We start from the raw sequence: 20,568 nt of genomic DNA on the forward strand, positions 1-20,568 counted from the left end.
TATGGGTGTGCCTGATGAAGGGGGGTTGGGGGTAGGAGTGCTGGACGGAGTTCAGGACAATAGGGGCGCTGCAACCATTGGCACACAATGCCTGGGAATCCCTGCTGGTGCTGGGATCATCCCAGTGAGCCCTGGGCAGGAACTGAAGACCCCCAATTACCAATGCATCTGTTTTCAAAACCGACGGGGGCGGGGGGAGGGCATGCCTAGGTTCAAGGATATGTGCAGGCTTGGATGACTCCGGGCCCTTAGGGAGCCTCTGGAGCATCTGGATCCTCAGACGGGCCTGATGAAACGAGCTCCTGATTCAGCAGGCCTGGGTTCGGGCCTGAGAACCTGCGTCTCCCGCGAGTTCCCGGGAGGCACGTGCTGCCGGTGCGCGGCCGGGAGTTAGGTTTCGTTTCTGAGCTCGGAGCCGCCCTCAGCACGGGGTCTGTGAGTTTCATTTCTTCGCGGCGCGGCGCGGCGCGGGGCGGGGCGGGGCGGGGCGGGGCGGGGCGGGGCGGGGCGGGGCGGGGCGCCGGGTAAAAGCGGCGGAGCTAGAGGGGAGGCCGCACTCCCGCACTGCGCAGGGACCGGTGAGTGCAGCTTCTGGGGGCAGCGCCCAGAAACCGCGCTAGGAGCGCGGAAACGGGCATTGGGAGAGCGGCTTTCGTGGCGGAGACTAGCACTCCGGAGCACGGGCACGGCGGGGGCATCTTCTCGGCTGCTAGTAACTAATATCATAATAATAATAGCAAGGGCGCTGATGGGCGGGCTCGGAGCACGCCTGATTCTGATTTCCACCAGGCTGCCCAGGCTCCTGATGACTCATCAGACACACCCCCCCCTCTAACCCGCGGCCTTCCTGCAGGAGAGGTTGGGAAGGGTTGGGGGACGGGACTCGGGGGAGGTTTCCGAGGGACTCTAGTAAGCGGGAAAGGGCGCCGGGAAAGTTTCAAATCCACGGCTGCGCGGGCCACGAGCCCACCCGAACGCCGACCACCGCTTTCCGTCGACTTCTGTTTCCTGCGAACGCGCCAAAGCAAACCCAAGTCAGAGTGCGGAGGTACCTGGGGAGGGAAGGTTCAAGGAGTCCTCGTCAATCCTGTTGAATTAAGGGGTTCCGAGCTGGGCCAAGATGGGGCCTGCGCAGGAAGACCGCTGCCCCCTGCTCCCCCGCCGCAGCTGCCCCAGTGGATGCGATGCCTGGGGCCTCCCCGGCGCGTGGGGCCGACGCACCCTCGGGGTCCAGCGTAGTTGGCCGGGGTCGTGGAGTGGGTGCGGTGGACGAAGGGAGGCAGGACAGTCCCGGGGGTGGCAGAAGGAGCCCGCGCACAGCTGAGACCTGCGCCCCCACCCTATCAACACTAACAGCGGGTGACTGCGGAGCTGGGCAATTGGGATGGCCCAAGTTATTTGGTCAAATTTTAAATCACGTTTGTTATTGGGAAGTGGAGTGGAGCGATGCTAACCACGCGTCTACCTCCACCCCCGGTGTCATCAGTCCCAAAGGGCTCCTAAAATGGCTCTGTCATCTTTCAGCCTTGGACCGCAGTTGCCGGCCAGGAATCCCAGCGTCGCCCTCGCGCCCCTGCCGCCCACCTGCTCACCCAGCTCAGGGGCTTTGGTAGGTAGCAGTGCATTCGGTCTAAAGTGCAAGATGTTCTCTCTTTTATTCATAACAAATTTAAATGCTGGTGGGGTTTGGGGGAAAAACGCTTTCAGAAGAAAAGGTGAATGTCAGTCATGCAAGAGTTAGTTTTAAAACTAGACTGGATTGGCACATGTATTACCTATGTAGCAAACTTGCACGTTCTGCACATGTACCCCAGAACTTAAAAGTATATGAAAGAAAAAACTAGACTGGATTATGTTGGGAAAGTAGTAGACTCTTGCATCTTAGGTATTTCCTAGAACGTTGGTAGTAGGTGGTGCTTATTAGGGGTTTTGGGAGAGGGAGGGGGCTGAATCCTACCTCCCATCCCTGCTCCTCTATGGGGTCTGAGCTGAGGAAGCTTCCCCACAAGGAGAGAAACCCCCTGGCAACCCTGGATGCCACCTCCACCCTCACTGCAGGAATTCTGTGGCCACACTGCTGGGAGATCGTTTCTGGGTCTGGAGGCTACAGGAAAACTCCTGCTCCCTGAACTCTGGAGTGGAGAAGGCCGCCATCCAGCCACCACCATTCCAAGAAACAGCAGAAATGAAGTGGGTTGTTGGGCTTTTTTTTTTTTTTTTTTTTTTTTAATTTGAGACAGGGTCCCACTCTGTTGTCCATGCTGGAATGCAGTGGTGCCATCTCAGCTCACTGCAACCTCCGCCTCCCAGGTTCAAGCGATTCTGGTGCCTCAGTCTCCCGAGTAGCTGGGTTTACAGGCACACTTCATGACACCTGGCTAATTTGTATCTTTTTAGTAGAGACAATGTTTCACCATGTTGGCCAGGCTGGTTTCAAACTCCTGGCCTCAAGAGATCCATCCACCCTGGCTTCCCAAAGTACTGGGATTACAGGCATGAGCCACTGCACCCAGTCAGGTTCATTTTAACTGTTAACCAGGTTTCCTCCAGCTTTGTGCTGTCACTTTCCCAAAAGGTTTCAGGATGACCCAGTAGGCAATGAGTGATTCTCAAATTCAGGATTTATTGTGAGAGATTCACACACACAATTGAGCAGACATTCACAGTGCAATGATTAAAGGGAGTGATTAGGGTAAGGACCCACAGTGGAGGCTCTGGAGGCCAGCCCACTGACAGCCACTCTAGGGAATCGGAAGTCCCTCTCTAGTGCTGGGTGGTGGAGGGAAATCTGTTCCTCCAGGGGCCTCGTCTTGGGCTGCCCAGCTGCCAAAGTCAGGAAGAAGCTTTCCAAAATCTCACTGCCAAGATTCTCAAAATGCTTCAGACATTGCCAGTCCCTTGCTGCTTTTGCGATCCTCCGTGGGTGTGCGTGCCACCGGGTCCTTATCCACTGGGGTCTCTGGTGGCGTTGGGCCACAGCAAGTGTTCCCTCATCCCCTTAGTCTACCACACACATGCTTACCACTTTGAAGGAAAACTCCCTTTACTAAGAGCGAAAGTGAGAAACATGTATGTTTATAGTTTCTAAAGAAAAAAACCTCCTGTGGGCTTAATGCCACCTAATACAAGTGCCTCCATTTTGAGACATTAGAGTCACAAGTCATTATATGTCATGGGCACAAACTTGCCCTGGGCAGGGATGGAAGGAAGCCCTTGCACAGGGGCAGTTGCTCAGGATGTGAGAAGAGCCTGGTGCATAACCCCATCCATGCCACCTAACACCTCAGGCTCTGACCAGTGGGGCTGTGCAGTGGCGAGTGGATGGAGGACTGGAAAAGAGAGAGGTGGGAGGCATGTCCAGGCTCCCTGCAGCCTCCTCTGCAAACACAGGGTGCAGCCGAGACATTTTAGGAGCATTTTGGGATGGAGAGCTAGGAGTCACCACCTCTTGGCTCTTCCAAGGCCAGAGCTGGTTTAGTTTGAAGACTGCAGCTGGATGCCGAGCTCCATGGAGGAATAAGAAACCAGTTTGAACTCCCGAGACTGCCCTGTCCCTGAAATCCAAACTGATGTTTCGAACGATCAGGGAAAGGTACAAACGTTTATGGTTTACAGACAAAACCCATAAGGTTTAGCTTTCAGAGAATCTCAATTGATGAAACAAATTAGGGAAGGGAATCTACTCACCAAGTCCTGTTTCAGCTGATTGAGTGGAGCCCGTGGTCATGAGGTGCAAGTCCTGGTCTCAATGATGCTCCGTATCTGGCTGCAGAAAGTCCAACTGAGGCAACCATAGCCCAGAAGACTGGCACTTCTGAGAGGCAGATGAAGTGGTGGTCTTTGGTATGGAGCCTGGGATGCCCTGGGCACATGATAATGGGAGTTTTAGGGAATACATTTCCAGATTGTCAGACTCTAGAAGTACTGTTTACAGTGGATTGCCTTTTGTAACCATTCCACTCCTACCTGACAAAAGAGGCAGGCGGATCACAAGGTCAGGAGATTGAGACCATCCTGGCTAACACTGGGAAATCCCATCTCTACTAAAAAAATACAAAAAATTAGCTGGGCGCGGTGGCGGACGCCTGTAGTCCCAGCTACTCAGGAGGCTGAGGCAGGAGAATCGCTTGAACCCGGGAGGTGGAGATTGCAATGAGCCAAGATCGCGCCACTGCACTCCAGCCTGGTAACAAAGCAAGACTCTGTCTCAAAAAAAAAAAAAAAAAAAAAAAAAGGAATACATCCCTTCCTTCCCATCCAAATCAAACAAGGATGCCTGTCCTGGAAGCGTTTAAACCCGGGGAAGGGAGACAGAAAAGGATAGTTTTAAGTATTGGCGTCAGGGATGTGTTCTATTAGCCAAGGCAGCATGAACCTGTGGCAGCGCTTCCCGACCTTCCTGACATGGGCGTTTCTGTGAACTCCAGTGTGACAGGAGAAATGGCATTGGCTCAGGTATGCAGCTAGATATGTTACAGAGCAGGGCGACCAGCAGAGGTGATGAGTTTGTTTTAACCTGTCCCTTCAACCCCCATGATATTGACAAAGATCATGTGGCTCTCGGGGAAGGTTCCGGTGAGGAGAAGCAAGGAGAGCATCCTTACATATTATTGATCTGGGCAGCAGATTTGCAGCAAAGCTCTGTGCTTTATTCATCTGTTAAAATAGTTAAAATAGTCAAAACATAGGGAAAGGATTCTGGGAAATCGGAATCGGCTTCAGACCTCCTGCACTTGCACGGTTCTCAGCCTTGGGAATGGGACTGGGTGGGTGGGTACTCTTGGGTGTTCTGCAGGTTTGGGTCTTACTTGTATACTTTGCTTGATTTCAAGGAGGTGCAGGAGAACAGCTCAGTGATACCATCTAACTTGTTGACGTTACTTTTATTTGAAGAAACGTATATTGGAGGTAAGTTGGTGCATGCTATTTTCTATAACATTTATTTTGAGTCATAGGAGAAAGATTTTCAGTTACTTCTATCCAAGATTATTAGACACTGTAAAATTTTGTATTTAGACACTTGTCCTACAACATTTTAAAAACGAATTTCAAATACATGTGTATTTGTAGTGCGGACAAGTATAAGGCAGTTACATGCTTTCGAGAGTAAAATGAATGACATTTCATTTCCCCCACTTATGGGAGAAAAAGAATGAAAATGTGAAGTTGATGATCCAAAGAAAGAGCGTAAAAGATTAAGAGCTCACATGTTTTTTTAAACTAACAGTTTGGGTGTCAAATTACCATAATATTTGGATTCCCTTGGCTACGCTGGAAACAGTTCTATAACAATTTTATTTTTAAATGTAAAGTTTTTGTTTTTGTTTGTTGTTGTTTTTAAGACAGAATCTTGCTCTGTCATCCAGGCTGGAATGCAGTGGTGCGATCTCGGCTCACTGCAACCTCCACCTCCCAGGTTCAAGTGATTCTCCTGCCTCAGCCTCCCAAGTAGCTGGGATTACAGGCATGTGCCACTACTTCAGATAGTTTTTATATTTTTAGTAGAGATAGGGTTTCACTATATTGGCCAAGCTACCTTCGAACTCCTGACCTCAGGTGATCCACTCGCCTTGGTCTCCCAGAGTGCTGGGATTACAGGCGTGCGCCACCTCTCCCAGCCTTTAAATGTAAAGGTTTGAATTGTATTACAATTGCATCAGAAATTGTGTCCTTTGTTATCCTATTCAAATTTATACTGAAAACATTTTTGAAATTCAGCCTAAAATTATGACAGGAGATACATAGAAAATCTTTTGGGGAACAGAGGCATATTCTTTATTTTTATTTTATTTTTTTATTTTAAGACGGCATCTTGCTCTGTCACCCAGGCTGGAGTGCAGGAGCACGATCTCAGCTCACTGCAACCTCTGCCTGCCGGATTCAAGCAATTCTTTGTCTCAGCCCCCTGAGTAGTTGGGATTACAGGTGCCCGCCACCATGCCCAGCTAATTTTTTTGTATTTTTAGTAGAGACGACTTTCACCATCTTGGCCAGGCTGGTCTTGAACTCCTGACCTCATGATCCACCCACCTCAGCCTCCCAAAGTGCTGAGATTATAGGCGTGAGCCACGGCGCCAGGCCTAGAGGGATATTCTTGAAGCGTCTTGAGCGGGGAGGCAGCGTGTGTCTCCATCTGACCTCGGCTTCTTTGGGTCCCTCTGTTTCTCTTTCTGTTAATAAAGAGTCCCAGGCACTCTTCTAGGCTCAGGACATCACCAAGAACAACTAGTCAGAGTCCCCGCCCCCAGGGGCCTTCCCTTCTGGTGGTGGGTTTGGTTCCATGGTTGAAGACACTCAGCTGCTTATCTGTTGAATAGGCATCTGCTTTATTTTAAGCTTAACTTTAGAAAGAAGGAAGATGGTTCTTTCTGAAGTGGACGTCGTAAAAGCTGATCCAGCTGCTGCATCCCACCCTCTATTACTGAATGGAGATGCTGACGTGGCCCAGAAAAGTCCGGGCTCGGTAAGTTGCTCTCTGAAAGTCGCTATCCATGTGGCGTGAGCCGTGTCCACTCGAGGCTGCCCTTCTCTACAGAGCTGCTGCTGCTGCCCCAGAGATGCCTGCTCTCTCACCTCTCCTGTGCCAGGACGCAGATCCTGACCCTCTACTTGCCAGCTTACAACCAAGTGTAGACTCATTGCCTTAGCCGACTATGGGTGGAGGTGCTGCTGGGGTTGGGGCCACCGGCTGAGCTGTTGATGGGTTCATGTAGGAATTGGCCCAGGCCCTGGGTTCAAGGAGCACTAGGTTTGTTTCTCCTGCCCACATCATGATTCAGTCTCAAGCTACAAACCGTGGGGCATCATTAGGATATTATCTCTGTAGGGAAGCCACGTGGTGCATTTTTTACCCAGAATTGACATATTTTTGGTGGGAAGCAATCATGGCCCCCGGAATCAGTCCAACCTGAGTTGGTCCCGACGCTGACACTCCCAGCTGTGTGATCGTGGGCAGTTATTCCTCCTGTTACAAGCCTGGTTTTCCGTATCTCAAATGAGAATAATAGGCTTTGCTTTATATGGCTGTTGAGAGGAGTAAGTGCAGGGAGTGTCCAGGCACTCAGAGTGCTCAGTTTCCTATTACCATGGATCACTGGTCTGTTTCAGGCTGACTCTGTTTTCCTAGGCAATGTTAAACAATTTTTCAAACAATATTTTAAAAACATTGAATCATTTAGGAAAAACACAGAGGACCACCACCTTTCCACCACCCTGATACCACTGTTGACATTTTTCTGCATTTCCCTCCCTCGTGCATCTCTTGTCTGGCTGTAAGAGATGTAATTATGTCAGGGTGTGGGGCAGGAGGAACTCTCCCTCACTCATACTCGCCTGCTTTAGAAGCAGCTTGGCCTTTTCCAGTCAAGGAGAACACAGTGTGTCTTGTGATCTGACAGTTCCACTTCTGGGAATAGACGGTGGTTCTCAAAGTGTGGCCCGCAGACCAGTCCATCAGTATCACCTGGGAAGTTGATTGAAATGCAAATGACCAGCCCTTCCTCCCACTCTCAGACCTGGTGAATTGGACACTCTGGGGCAGCGCCCACCCCCTGTGCCTTACCAGGCTCTCCAGGTGATTCTGCTGCATGCTGGAGTTTGAGAACCGTGTGTAAACTCCTGCACATCCCCCTGGGAGCCACCTGCATCGCAGCACTGTTTATAACAGCAAAACCCGGACTCTGTCCATGTGCCTGTCATGGTGGAATAGATCCTGGGAGTGTGGTACGTTCATGTAGCAGAATTCTATGCAGTAGTAAAAAGGAATGAACTAGATTTTTAGGCATCAAAATGGCTGCATCAAATGAACAATGTTGAACCAAAGAAGTGAGTAACACAGGAAATACACAAAATGATTCCACTTATATAAAGTTCCCAAACAGGCAGCGATAAGCAATACACCATTATGGGAAAAACGTATAGGTGGCAAAACTAGAAAGAAAAGCAAGATGTGATGATTGCAAGCCTCAGGGTAGAGGGACCCTCTGGAGGTGAGGGAGTAACAGGAAGGAGGTGACCAGGGAGGTGTGTGCAATGTCCTAAGTACTGGGAGTGTTTGTGTTCTTAACCCAAGTGGTTAGTACATGCGTATTTGCTTTATTATGTTTGACACACTTTTGTAAGTAGATAGTATAAAGAAATCAAAACAAAAAGTTGCAGAAGACCGAGGCTACTGATGGTATTCACGCATTTGGTAAGGCTGTGGTTCTTACTCGGGCCATTTTGCTCCCTGGAACTTGTGGCCAGGTCTAGAGACATCTCGGTTGTCACAACTCAGGGTGAATAGTGAATAGAGGCCAGATATTTGGCTAAACCTCCTACCATGTGTAGGGCAGCGCCTGCAACAAAGAATCATCTGACCCCAAATATGAAGAGCTTCTTGTCCTGATATAAAGAAGCTATTCTAGTGAAAACTCAGGTCTATGTTGAAGCATGCACAAAAATAGTCATTAAAAAGAGGTAAAAGATGAGATGATTTTCTCATATTTTCTTCCTGAACCCCAATCAGCCCACATTTGGAAAATTGTGCCCAGCTGCTGGTAGGTGGGCAGGATGAGTGTGAAGTCTGCTGCTTTTTCTGTTTTTATGCAAGTACTTCACTGTTTTGATTAACTTGATAGTAGTTATGGAAATTAGGTAATGCTAGTCCTCTGACTTTCTTCTTTTTCAAAGTCATTTTGACTAAGAATATTTAGATCATTTATATTTAATGTGACTGATAATATAATTAGGTTTGAGAATATCATCTTACTATTTGTTTTCTATTTATCCCACCTGTTCTTCATTCCCCCTTTCCTCTTTTTCTGCCTTCTGGATTAATTATTTTTTATGATTCCATCATGTCTCCTTTGTTGTCTTATTAAGTATAACTCTTGGTGTTTATAGTATATATCTTTTTTTTTTTTTTTTTTTTTTTTGGGGATGGAGTCTCGCTCTGCCGCCCAGGCTGGAGTGCAGTGGCCGGATCTCAGCTCACTGCAAGCTCCGCCTCCCGGGTTCACGCCATTCTCCTGCCTCAGCCTCCCGAGTAGCTGAGACTACAGGCGCTGCCACCTTGCCCGGCTAGTTTTTTGTAGTTTTTAGTAGAGATGGGGTTTCACCGTGTTAGCCAGGATGGTCTCGATCTCCTGACCTCGTGATCCGCCCGTCTCGGCCTCCCAAAGTGCTGGGATTGCAGGCTTGAGCCACCGCGCCCGGCCTATAGTATATATCTTTAATAAGTCAACCTTCAAGTGATAGTCTGTCCCTTCATGTATAGTGTGAGAACCTTAGAATAGTGTACTTCCATCTCTCTGCTCCCAGCCTTCCTGCTACTTCTATCATGCATCTCACTTTTGCATACATCATAAATCCCACAATATTGTTATTATTTATGTTCAAACATTCAATAAAGATAGCAAAGTAACAGGAAAAAGTCTAGTAGTTACCCCTTCTAGTATAGACTCCTTTGTGTAGATCCAGATTTCCATTCAGTGTCATTTTCCTCCTACCTGAAGAACTTCTTTAACATTTCCTGTAGTGCAGGTCTACTGGTAACGAATTAGTTAAGCTTTTGGATGGCTAGAAAGGTCTTTGTTTTGCCTTCATTTTTAAAAGATATTTTTGCTGGGTATAGAATTCTAGATTGATGGTGTTTTTCAGTACTTCAAAAATACTGCTTAACTGTCTTCTCACTTATTGTTTCTGAAAAGATTTACAGCAGATTTCTCATTTGTGTTCCTCTGCTCACACTATGTCATTCTCTGGCTGCTCCTCTCATTTTCTCTTTATTACTGGTTTTGAGCAATTTAACCCTCTTAATGGCTTGATGATGTTTATGTTTGCTGTGCTTGATGTTTGTTGAGTTTCTAGGATCTTTGGGTTTATGGTTTTCATTAAGTTTGAGGGAATTGTGTGTATTATTTCTTTGAATTTTTTTTATGTCTCTTCCATTATCTTTTGGGGATTCCAGTAACCTGTGTATTAGACTTACTGAAGTTGGCCGTCTTTAATGGAGGGTATTGGTTTGTTTTCACACTGCTATAAAGAACTGCCTGAAACTGGGTAATTTATAAAGAAAAGGTTTAATTGACTCACAATCCACATGGCTGGGGAGGCCTCAGGAAACTTACAATCATGGAGGAAGGCATCTCTTCACAAGGCGGCAGGAGAGAGAATAACTGAAGGAGGAACTTGCCAAACACTTATAAAACCATTAGATCTCATGAAAAGTCACTATCATGAGAACAGCATGGGGGAAACTTCCCCCACAATCCAATTATGGGCTCTCCCTTCATACGTAGGGATTACGGGGATTACAATTTGAGATGAGATTTGGGTGGGGACACAGAGCCAAACCATATCATGAACATGATCTGCAGGCCATGAAGAATTCTCCATTTTCGCTTCCTCCAGGTGGCTGAGAACAACCTGTGCAGCCAGTACGAGGAGAAGGTGCGCCCCTGCATTGACCTAATCGACTCCCTGCGGGCTCTGGGTGTGGAGCAGGACCTGGCCCTGCCGGCCATCGCCGTCATCGGGGACCAGAGCTCGGGCAAGAGCTCTGTGTTGGAGGCACTGTCAGGAGTTGCCCTTCCCAGAGGCAGTGGTAAGAACTTACATTCTATATTAGTCTGCTCAGGTTGCTATAACAAAATACCACAGACGGGCTGGCTTACACAACAAAAGCTTATTTTCTCACAGTTCTGGAGACTGGAAGTCCAATATCATGGTTTAGTTTCTTCTGAGGCCTTTCTCCATGGCTTGCAGATGGCCACCTCCTCACCGCTCCCCCATGCGGCCTTCTGCACACAAGCATCTCTGCTGTCTCTTCCTCTTCGTAAGGGCATCCGTCATATTGGATTGGGGCCCACCCTAATGACCTCATTTAACCTTAATTACTGCTTTAAAGGCCTTATTTTCAAATGCAGTCCCATTAGGGGTTAGGGCTTCAACATAGGAATTTGGAGGGAACACCATTTCATAACACTATCTCATTGCACATTTTTTTTTCACGTAAGTAATATGTAATCTGCAGTTTGAGGAGGATCTGAATAAATGCATTTGGGTCCCCCAGTTCAGAACTAGATCAGTGAGTGCTCAAAGAGTTCAGGCCTGGGATGGGTCTTGCAATACAGGTCAGGCATGGTAGGTAGAATATGGAAGGAGTTTACAGTAGGAGTACAGTGGTAAGGTGGCCTGGTGGCAGCAGGATACTTTCCTAATGGGGGTAGAGTGTGTATGTTGGGAGGATAATGGAAGATGTTTGGATGAGTTTGGGGGGTTTCCCCATGTGGTCTGCCACCTGAGCTCATGGCAGAACACTGGGATGAGGCAGGAAGCCAAGAGTGGTGGCTTTCAAGCGTTAGTGAGCAAAAACTCACCTGGGTTACATATTCAGAATGCATGTTCTTGAGGTCACCCAGACACAGTGCGATGTCCCCACATATCTGGGGAGACATTTAAAACTGGAAACTTTCTGATATGTGGGGACATCGCACTGTGTCTGGGTGACCTCAAGAACATGCATTCTGAACATGTAACCCAGGTAAGACCAGAAAGTTTCCAGTTTTAAATGTCTCCCCAGATGAGTGTATAAAAGTTTGAGAACCATGAGCCTAAGGCACTATGTAGGTCTTTTAAGAGCAAAGTGGAGCACTGATGTGGGCGTGGCCTCCTAGGGATGGTGACTAGATGCCCGCTGGTGCTGAAACTGAAGAAACTTGTGAACGAAGATGAGTGGAGAGGCAAGGTCAGTTACCAGGACTACGAGATTGAGATTTTGGATGCTTCAGAGGTAGAAAAGGAAATTAATAACGGTGAGTACCCCCTGTTTGGATGCCTGGTCAAGCCTTCTGACATGCCTGGGGTCAGTTTGTAACTGTTTCTACTCCCACCTCCCTGGGCCTGTGCTGTTTCCTTAGGACCCCTTTCTCCTGCACATCAGGCCCCAGTTCCTTCTACTTCTTTTACCTCATTATGACCAGCATGCTTGGATATCAGCATCTGATAGCAATAATTTATTTCTGGCCGGGCACAGTGGCTTGTGCTTGTAATCCCAGCTTTTTGGGAGGCTGACGCAGGAGGATTGCTTGGGCCCAGGCGTTCGAGACCAGCCAGGGCAACATAGTGAGACCCTGTCTCTTAAAAAAAATTAAAATAGCTGGGTATGGTGGCATGCACCCGTGGTCCCAGCTATTCTCAGGAAGCTGAGCTGGAAGAGTTGCTTGAGCCTGGGAAGTCAAGGCTGCAGTGAGCTGTGATCTTGCCACAGCACTCTAGCCTGGCAATAGAGTGAGACCCTGTCTCAAAAACACATCTATTGCTTAATATGTGAGTATCTAGAATAATGTGAATTTTGAAATGTAAAACTTGTCCCCATATATGGACGATCTGTCCTTTAATCAAGGGCTTCCCTACTTAGATCTGGCAGAAGAGGAGCCAGATGTGAGGGTGAGGGAGCCTCCTCCCCTTCTTCCTTTGTGCAAAGAGCTCCACATTGTGGACTGGATCGTCACTGAACCCCACTCAGAACCCGCACCCTTTTCCTAAGAAAGGGGAGTGCCTGGGTTTGCATAATCCTAGCTTAGGCTAACTCATGGCAGGCCTCCATAAATGCAAACCACAAGGATCAATTTGAAGTTGTCTGCAAGGGGAAACAACACCAACAGTGTAGACAGGGCAGAGTAGCTGACAAAGAGCAGCCACTGTGAGATGCACAGATGACATCTTCCTGTTGACCTTTCTGTTTTTCTAGCATGTCACATGATTAAGTTTCATTCACACTGGGAAGGTACTGAAGTGACATGAACTGATGCCCAGCAGTAGGAAGGACAAGTTTAGCATTTGTAAAGATGGAGCATTAATCACATTTGTTGACTGTTTACAGAAAGATAATGTTACTGACAAACCATGATTTTGAATTAGTTGGGATTAGGTTGGCTGCCTGCAGCAGAACACTCAAAATAACTGTGTGTGTTAGTCAGCCCTTGCTGTAAAACAAACCCATCTTAAAACTAATGGCTTAACCACTTTGATTTCTCATGATCTGATGGACCAGCTATCTCTGGGCTAGCTGGGCTGGGGCTGGTGGTCCAGGATGGCCCTTGGCTGGAGTGACCAGGCCTTCTGTCTGTGTGGCCTCTCCCCTCCAGAAGGCTAAGCTGGACTTCTTAATTTAGGTGGAGGGGTTCCTAGCAGCAAAAGAGGGCAAGACCCAGCATCTAACACCTTTCAGTCTCTCCTGGCGTCGCACTGTGTAACATCCCCTTAGCCAGAGAAAGTCAAGTGGCCAAGCCCAATTTCAAGGGACAGATTCTCTCTCTCCATGGAAGTGACAAAGGCACCCTGTAAAGTAGCGTGCATACAGGGATGGAAGGGAGTGTGTTGCTAACACAGTGGTCTAAACAATGCAGAAAGTTGCTAACACAGTGGTCTAAACAATGCAGAAGCTTTCTGTCCCTCTCATATAAGTCTGAAGGGGGACAGACCAGAGCTGACTGGGGATTCCAGTGTCAGGAACCAAGACTTATTCTGATCCCATTTCTTCATTGGGCGTGGCCTCTGTTTCCAAGGCCTCCCCCACCACTGTGACTTAGTCAGCAAGTCCACTTTGAAGCCAGCTGGACCATGGCAAGGGGCATATCTCCGCCTTCATAAGCACACTTTCTGGAAGTTGCACATAACATTTTCACATGGCCTACTGGCCAGAACCTGATCTCATGACTTCATGGCAGGTACATGGATACTGGGGGAACAATTAGTGGACCATAACCACTGTTATTTCCTAAGTTCTAAATTGATATTGAACATCTCAAAAAGACATTCTAGATGTAGAAAAGAGGAAAGTGGTGTTAGCCAACAAGTTGATGAAACAAATTCCTGTCCTAAAATTCGTGATGGAGGAAGGAGCAAAATAAAATCTTATTGGGATGTTAACAGCCAGTGCTTATCTTAGCTAAAATAAGCACATTTCCCCATATGATTTTCCAGTTTATATTTTAGGAATTTCCATATAGTTTTGTTTTTATTTTGCTTGGTTGCTGATTTCCTACTGACATCAATGAGAAGGATTTAGGAATACTACCAGGAAGAACTTCTTGCCTCAGCCCAGCTTTGAACTGGTCTAAGTGGGTGTCACTCATGGTGATGTTCTCACAAGGTCTCTGTACACACAGTGCTGGCCAACAGCAGGGAAAACACTGAGTTATCCTTTGAGATCTCTGTCGTCCCAATCACAGAAAATTGAACCTGCTCCAAATACGCTTTTATCCATGACTCACAGAGAGGAGAAGATGCTTTCAGAGCGTTCACTGTAATGAGATCCTTTCATCCTAAGCTCTGGGTTTGATTTTCCCTGCTTCTTCTCTAGCCCAGAATACCATCGCCGGGGAAGGAATGGGAATCAGTCATGAGCTAATTACCCTGGAGATCAGCTCCCGAGATGTCCCAGATCTGACTCTAATAGACCTTCCTGGGATAACCAGAGTGGCTGTGGGCAATCAACCTGCTGACATTGGGTATAAGGTCAGACTTCAGACCCATTCTGACCTTGGCGTTGGTGTGGGGATAGGGGGTGTGTGGGAGGGGTGGGAGGAGAAAGGGGGTACTGTATTAGAGTAACCGTGAGTCCAGAGCTGAGTTGGTATTTGGAGGTGTGAGTGGGGAATTTAGAGAGCCCATTGGTCAGTCTCTTCTGTCAAGTTGAATGGAAGCTGCTTTGGAGAAAGTGAGGCCAATGGGCCCAGTTGGAAACATCTTCTATGTATTTGTTTTATGTTTTATGCAATGCCATATCTAAAGTGCTGTGTATTAGGAAGGGGTCTTATGTGGGAAGACAGCGTTAAAAAGAAGTATAATGGGCCACACACAGTGGCTCACTCCTATAATCCCAGCACTTTGGGAGGCTGAGGCAGGAGGATTCCTTGAGCCCAAGAGTTTGACAGAAACCCAAACAACAGAGTGAAGATCCCCTTCTCTATGAAAGAAAGGTTAAAAAATTAGCCAGGTATAGTGGCGTGCACCTGTCAACTACTGGGAGGATTGCTGGAACCAGGGAGGCTGCGATGAGCCATGATTGTGCCACTGCACTCCAGCCTGGGCAACAGAGCAAGAACTTGTCTCAAAACAAAAACAAAACAAGCAAGAAAGAAATAGGTATAATGATATTTTAGTATCAGTGAATCTTACTTTACAGATTAAAGATTTAGGGGTGAAGTGGTGTTTTTTGGCCACCATTTTTCATTGTGACCATCAGATCTATGGTCTTGGGGGTTAATTACCTGAAACCTCGTGGTTTTCCCTGAGCCTACAGCTCTGTTTCTGCCCCAGATAATTTATTTTCTCATAATTCCAGCTTGGTAGGTACCTCCAGGGTTGCGTTTGTGGGTTCATTTCTCCAAAGTTACTTCTTTTGGGGGAAATACCCCTGGGACTCTCAGGGCCTGAAGCAAGTACAAGGTCAGGACCTGTCTCACCTCTCACTTGCCTTTGCCATACTCATGAGTCACCTCTCATTTCCTTACAGATCAAGACACTCATCAGGAAGTACATCCAGAGGCAGGAGACGATCAACCTGGTGGTGGTCCCCAGTAATGTGGACATCGCCACCACAGAGGCACTGAGCATGGCCCAGGAGGTGGACCCCGAGGGAGACAGGACCATCGGTGAGAATGGGGAAGCCCGCCTGTGCTCAGTGGTCTGCCAGTGGGCAAGTGTCCCTCCAGTCTCCATGGGCTTTGCTCAGTGGGGACCTGCCTCCACTAAGACCTGCTAAGGGGGCAGGTTTGGTGCCCACCAAGGCCAAGCGAAATGAGCTGCTTTTGACTTTCACTGGCTAGGTTACCTTGTAACCCTTATCTATTTGCTCAGAAAGGCACAGTGGGCTCAGAAGCAGGGCAAACTCAGGAAGCACATGGTATTCATTAAGAATGTGTTTGAGATGGGATGTCCATAACTCAAGGGACAAACAAAATGTGGTGTGTTCTACGGTGGACCCGGGTGAAGGAGCTTGGGGAGAGCCACACACAGTTCTGGGAGGCATTCCTGCCTTCATGCGGCTTGCCATGGAGTTCTTTTCTGGAGCGGGGCTCCACTGGCCCCATGGTTCTGCAGGGCCCATGGCCTGCCCTCAAGCAAGGATGGGAGGAAACCCTGGGAGACTGGGAGCGTGAGTGGTTGTTCGTTCACCTCTGCCTCGTGACTGGGCATGTTCTCTCTCCAAATACATCTGGCTCGCAGGAATCTTGACGAAGCCTGATCTGGTGGACAAAGGAACTGAAGACAAGATTGTGGATGTGGTGCGGAACCTCGTGTTCCACCTGAAGAAGGGCTACATGATCGTCAAGTGCCGCGGCCAGCAGGAGATCCAGGACCAGCTGAGCCTGTCTGAAGCCCTGCAGAGAGAGAAGATCTTCTTTCAGGACCACCCACATTTCAGGTGCGCTCGCCTGGGTTTCATCACGGATCAGTCCAAGCCCAGGATGTCAGGCCTTCCTGGGGAAAGTGGCAGCCATCCCACAGATGTGTGGAGTGTGTGTGTGACTATGCTTGTTCCCCAACAAGGACTATGGAATTCAGCTAGAAGAATAGAAAGGGGATTACAAAATACTGCCAAAAAAAAAAAACTTAAAAACCAATCAAAATGAAAATAGGGAGAAAACAATGTACAATAATTTAAATAGTATGGTGCTAGAACCATATTTTATAAAAACATGAATAGAAAAAAAGTAGAAAGCCCAGAAATAGACCTGGATGTATATATTTGATACATGATAAACGCAGCATTTCAAATCAAATAGTGGACTATATCAGCTTGGTTATCTATTAATGGTGTGGGGCTAATTAATATTTGGGAAAAAAATTAAAATACTGCCCTTACTTACCTCATTATACCAAAATAGTTAAAGTTTAAAGTCAAATATTAAAAGGAAGCAATAAGCATCCCAGAAGAAAAGGTAGGTGAATAGTTTATAAGGCCTTTCTATCCCTCCTGCCAAAAGTGACATTTTTTAAAAGGAAAAGACTGATAAATTGGTAAGATTTAAAATGATAGGACTATGTAGAGTTGTAAACATTCTTGCATTCAGTTCTCCCAGAAGCCTACAGAGAGCCATTACTCAGAATTCCAGAAATATCAGAAACTTACATGCTGTTCTGCACATTCACAATAGCCAAAAGATGAGATGACTCAGTGTCATTGATGGACGGATGCAGAAAGCAATGTGGTCTGTACAAAAACATGGAATACTTTCAGCCTTAGAAAAGGAAGGACATTCCGACACATGCTACAACATGGATGAAGCTTGGGAACGTTCTACTAAGTTAAAAGAACCCAGTCATAAGAGGACAGATACTGTCTGATTCCACTTAGCTGAGGTCCCTGGAGTAGTAAGATTCATAGAGACAGAAACAATGGTGGGTGCCAGGGGCTGAGAGAGAGAGAAGGGGGAGGTAGTGTTTAATGGGGCCATTGTTTCAGTTTGGGAATATGAAAAGTTCTGAAGACAGTGGTGATGGTTGCATAATAGTGTGAACGTACTTAATGCCACTCAAGTATACTCTTAAAGATGGTTAAATGGTCAATTTTATGTTATATGTATTTTACCACAATCTAGAAAAATTGACAGAGAAACTGAAGCTTAGGTATGAGTATACTCTCACAAAAAGGTACAGAAACTCATGCTTCGCTGCTTCCTTTATCCTAAAATGTCCCATAAAATGTGGGAAACCCTGTAATAACTCACCCGGGGAGCACAAATTTGGATCGGGTGAGAAGATGCTTGACTTCCTTCCTCCAGGCAGCCCATGGTTTAAGTTTTTATCTTGGACAAGATATCTTGTGTCTCTTCTCAGTGTTCTGCTACCTATTTATCTCAGTAGGCTTCAGTGTATTCGTATGAAGATATGCCTCTATCCATTATGATTACCTACACATATTACACATAGAAGGGGGTATGTGTTACATAAACGTGTCTATACATGCCTGTGTATTTTTGTGATGACCAAGTCTATAGTCAAATACCATGATACACATTTATTATATCAGCTGGAAGGGCTCATTCCATATCATTGTTGAAATATGCTAGATTGCTAAAATTCAGTCATAATCCGATTCAATCCAATTCTGAGTATCTGTTGGGTACCAATTGCAAGACATTCCATTCAGTTGTAAACAACTGAAATTCACCTTGACTTTTCCCAACAGCAGAAGGCAGACATGCATGTTCTGGCTACATCAAGGTGGAAATCAATCCTGTGTTCTCTTCTAGGGATCTGCTGGAGGAAGGAAAAGCCACGGTCCCCTGCCTGGCAGAGAAACTCACCAGCGAGCTCATCGCACACATCTGTGTAAGCACGGGCGGAGCTGTGGGTTCGTGAAAAGAATACTATGAACACAGAGCTGAACCTTGCTGGCTGCTTAAACGTCGCTGTACACACAGATCTTCTGAAGATCTTGTTAAGATGCAGATTCAGATTCTCTGGGTCTGGAGTGGGGCCTAGGACTCTGCATTTCCAGCAAGCCCCCAGACGATGCGGATACTGCTTTTCAGGGGACCACAGTCTGGGGGGATGCTGACAGACTATCTCTACTGGGCCAAAATAAAAAGTAAAATCTTATGCACAAGCTACTAACTCTTCCTTTCCCATTGACAACCACTATTATAATGTCTTAGTCATTCTAATGAATGTATTTTTTAACTTCTAAAAGCTTTGTTAAAGCTCTGTGGTTCTTTTTAAAAATCTGCCTGAATGTAGTCTCTTCCTTTTTCAAATTTTCTTTTTCCTTTTTTTTTTTTTTCTTTTTTGAGACAGAGTCTCTTTTTTTTTTTTTTTTTTTTTTTTGAGGCGGAGTCTCGCTCTGTCGCCCGGACTGGAGTGCAGTGGCCAGATCTCAGCTCACTGCAAGCTCCGCCTCCTGGGTTTACGCCATTCTCCTGCCTCAGCCTCCCGAGTAGCTGGGACTACAGGCGCCCGCCACCTCGCCCGGCTAGTTTTTGTATTTTTAGTAGAGACGGGGTTTCACCGTGTTAGCCAGGATGGTCTCAATCTCCTGACCTCGTGATCCGCCCGTCTCGGCCTCCCAAAGTGCTGGGATTACAGGCTTGAGCCACCGCGCCCGGCCCGAGACAGAGTCTCTTTCTATTGCCCAGGCTGGAGTGCGGTGGCGTGATCTCGGCCCACTGCAACCTCTGCCTCCTGGGTTCAAGCCATTCTCCTACCTCAGCCTTCTGAGTAGCTGGGATTACAGGTGCACACCACCATGCCCAGCTAATCTTTGTGTTTTTAGTAGAGTCAGGGTTTCACCATGTTGGCCAGGCTGGCCTTTTTCAAATTTTCAACTCAGCACCAGAGTGCAAGGTCTTCCACGTGGTCCCCAGGAATGTGGGTGCAGAATGGGGTTGTTTTCCAGCTGACTGTGATGAGCGCAGAGCTCTTTGGGGTCCCATTGTGTGCAGAAAAGGGATGCTTCCTTATTAGATTCCCCACCTCGAGCAAGCCCAGGGGGGTTTTTTGCCATTGTACCAAGTCAGGCACGAAGTCAGGCTCAGAGGTTCATGTTTGAGTTGTCTTACCTAGACAGATGCCCTTGTGGCTGGGATAGGCTCCATTGCTGCCTTCTTCTTGAGCCCCTCCCTGGCCACTGTTACTGGGGCTGGCATCTGAGTACCCCTCACTAACTTGTCAGTCCACTGATACGTTTTAAAGGTATGGCTTTCACATGTCAGCCGGCATTTTTAGATGTTTGCTATGGAAGTGTGAGCCAGCATATGGTGTCAACCGTATTGTTAAAAACAGAAGTCTCTGATCACTGTTTATTGATTGCAAACAACATAAAAGTTGTTGAATCTCCAATTGCTCCAAATGCCACTTCTTCAGAACCTACTAAACAAGTGGGTCTCTCCAGTCTCCCTCCAGAGAGTTTACCTAATTCAACGACAGGAGGAACTGCCCCTGGGTCGCTCTACCAGGGCCCAGCACCCATGCACAGTGGGTGCCTCATTGCTGCTCATGAGGCTGCTATCACAGGAGTGGGGAAGGGGGAAGACCTGGGCAGAAAACAGTGCCCCTAGCGTGTGTCCTCCTGCCCCCCAGGTCTGGAAAAGCTTCCTTTTAGAGGAAGCCAGGAAGTCAAACAGCCCACTATGTAGAGGGAGCTCCTATGTAGAGGGAGGCCCAGGACTTCCTTTTCATTCGCTGTTCATCTTTATAAATTCCCATTATTTTCTCTCCATTTTCCTCAGAAATCTCTGCCGCTGTTAGAAAATCAAATCAAGGAGAGTCACCAGGGAATAACAGAGGAACTACAAAAGTATGGTGTCGACATACCGGAAGATGAAAATGAAAAAATGTTCTTTCTGATAGACGTGAGTGTTGCCAGCTGCATGGAGCTGGAGAAGCACATGTCATGGTCAAAAAAGGGACCCTGGGCCTTATGCACTTCCTTCTTCACTCCCCCAAGGCTGATCCAAAGACGTCTGGCCTGTAGCACTCAAAGGGTGGACAGGGCTGAGGGAGGCAGGGCAGGGAGTGCGGGTGCGTCAGCAGTGAGGGATGCTCAGGCTGCATTGTGCCTGTTCTGTCATGATCATT

General features: G+C 47.4%; 1 protein-coding gene across 1 annotated transcript in view; it reads left to right on the forward strand.

Annotated features, from left to right (window-relative positions):
* Window positions 1-498: 498 nt before the first annotated feature.
* Window positions 499-20,568, forward strand: part of MX1 (MX dynamin like GTPase 1) — a 35,515-nt gene continuing 15,445 nt past the window's right edge. Inside the window, exons 1-11 of the mRNA XM_030914603.1 lie at window positions 499-578; window positions 1,525-1,609; window positions 4,833-4,908; window positions 6,337-6,463; window positions 10,393-10,585; window positions 11,658-11,795; window positions 14,348-14,502; window positions 15,503-15,641; window positions 16,216-16,414; window positions 18,246-18,324; window positions 20,220-20,342. Coding sequence (XP_030770463.1) covers window positions 6,359-6,463; window positions 10,393-10,585; window positions 11,658-11,795; window positions 14,348-14,502; window positions 15,503-15,641; window positions 16,216-16,414; window positions 18,246-18,324; window positions 20,220-20,342 — 1,131 coding nt within the window. The 5' untranslated portion in view covers window positions 499-578; window positions 1,525-1,609; window positions 4,833-4,908; window positions 6,337-6,358. The remainder of the gene's footprint in view (window positions 579-1,524; window positions 1,610-4,832; window positions 4,909-6,336; window positions 6,464-10,392; window positions 10,586-11,657; window positions 11,796-14,347; window positions 14,503-15,502; window positions 15,642-16,215; window positions 16,415-18,245; window positions 18,325-20,219; window positions 20,343-20,568) is intronic.

Source organism: Rhinopithecus roxellana, chromosome 13 (genome assembly GCF_007565055.1).
Source record: "Rhinopithecus roxellana isolate Shanxi Qingling chromosome 13, ASM756505v1, whole genome shotgun sequence".
Classification (NCBI taxonomy): domain Eukaryota; kingdom Metazoa; phylum Chordata; class Mammalia; order Primates; family Cercopithecidae; genus Rhinopithecus; species Rhinopithecus roxellana.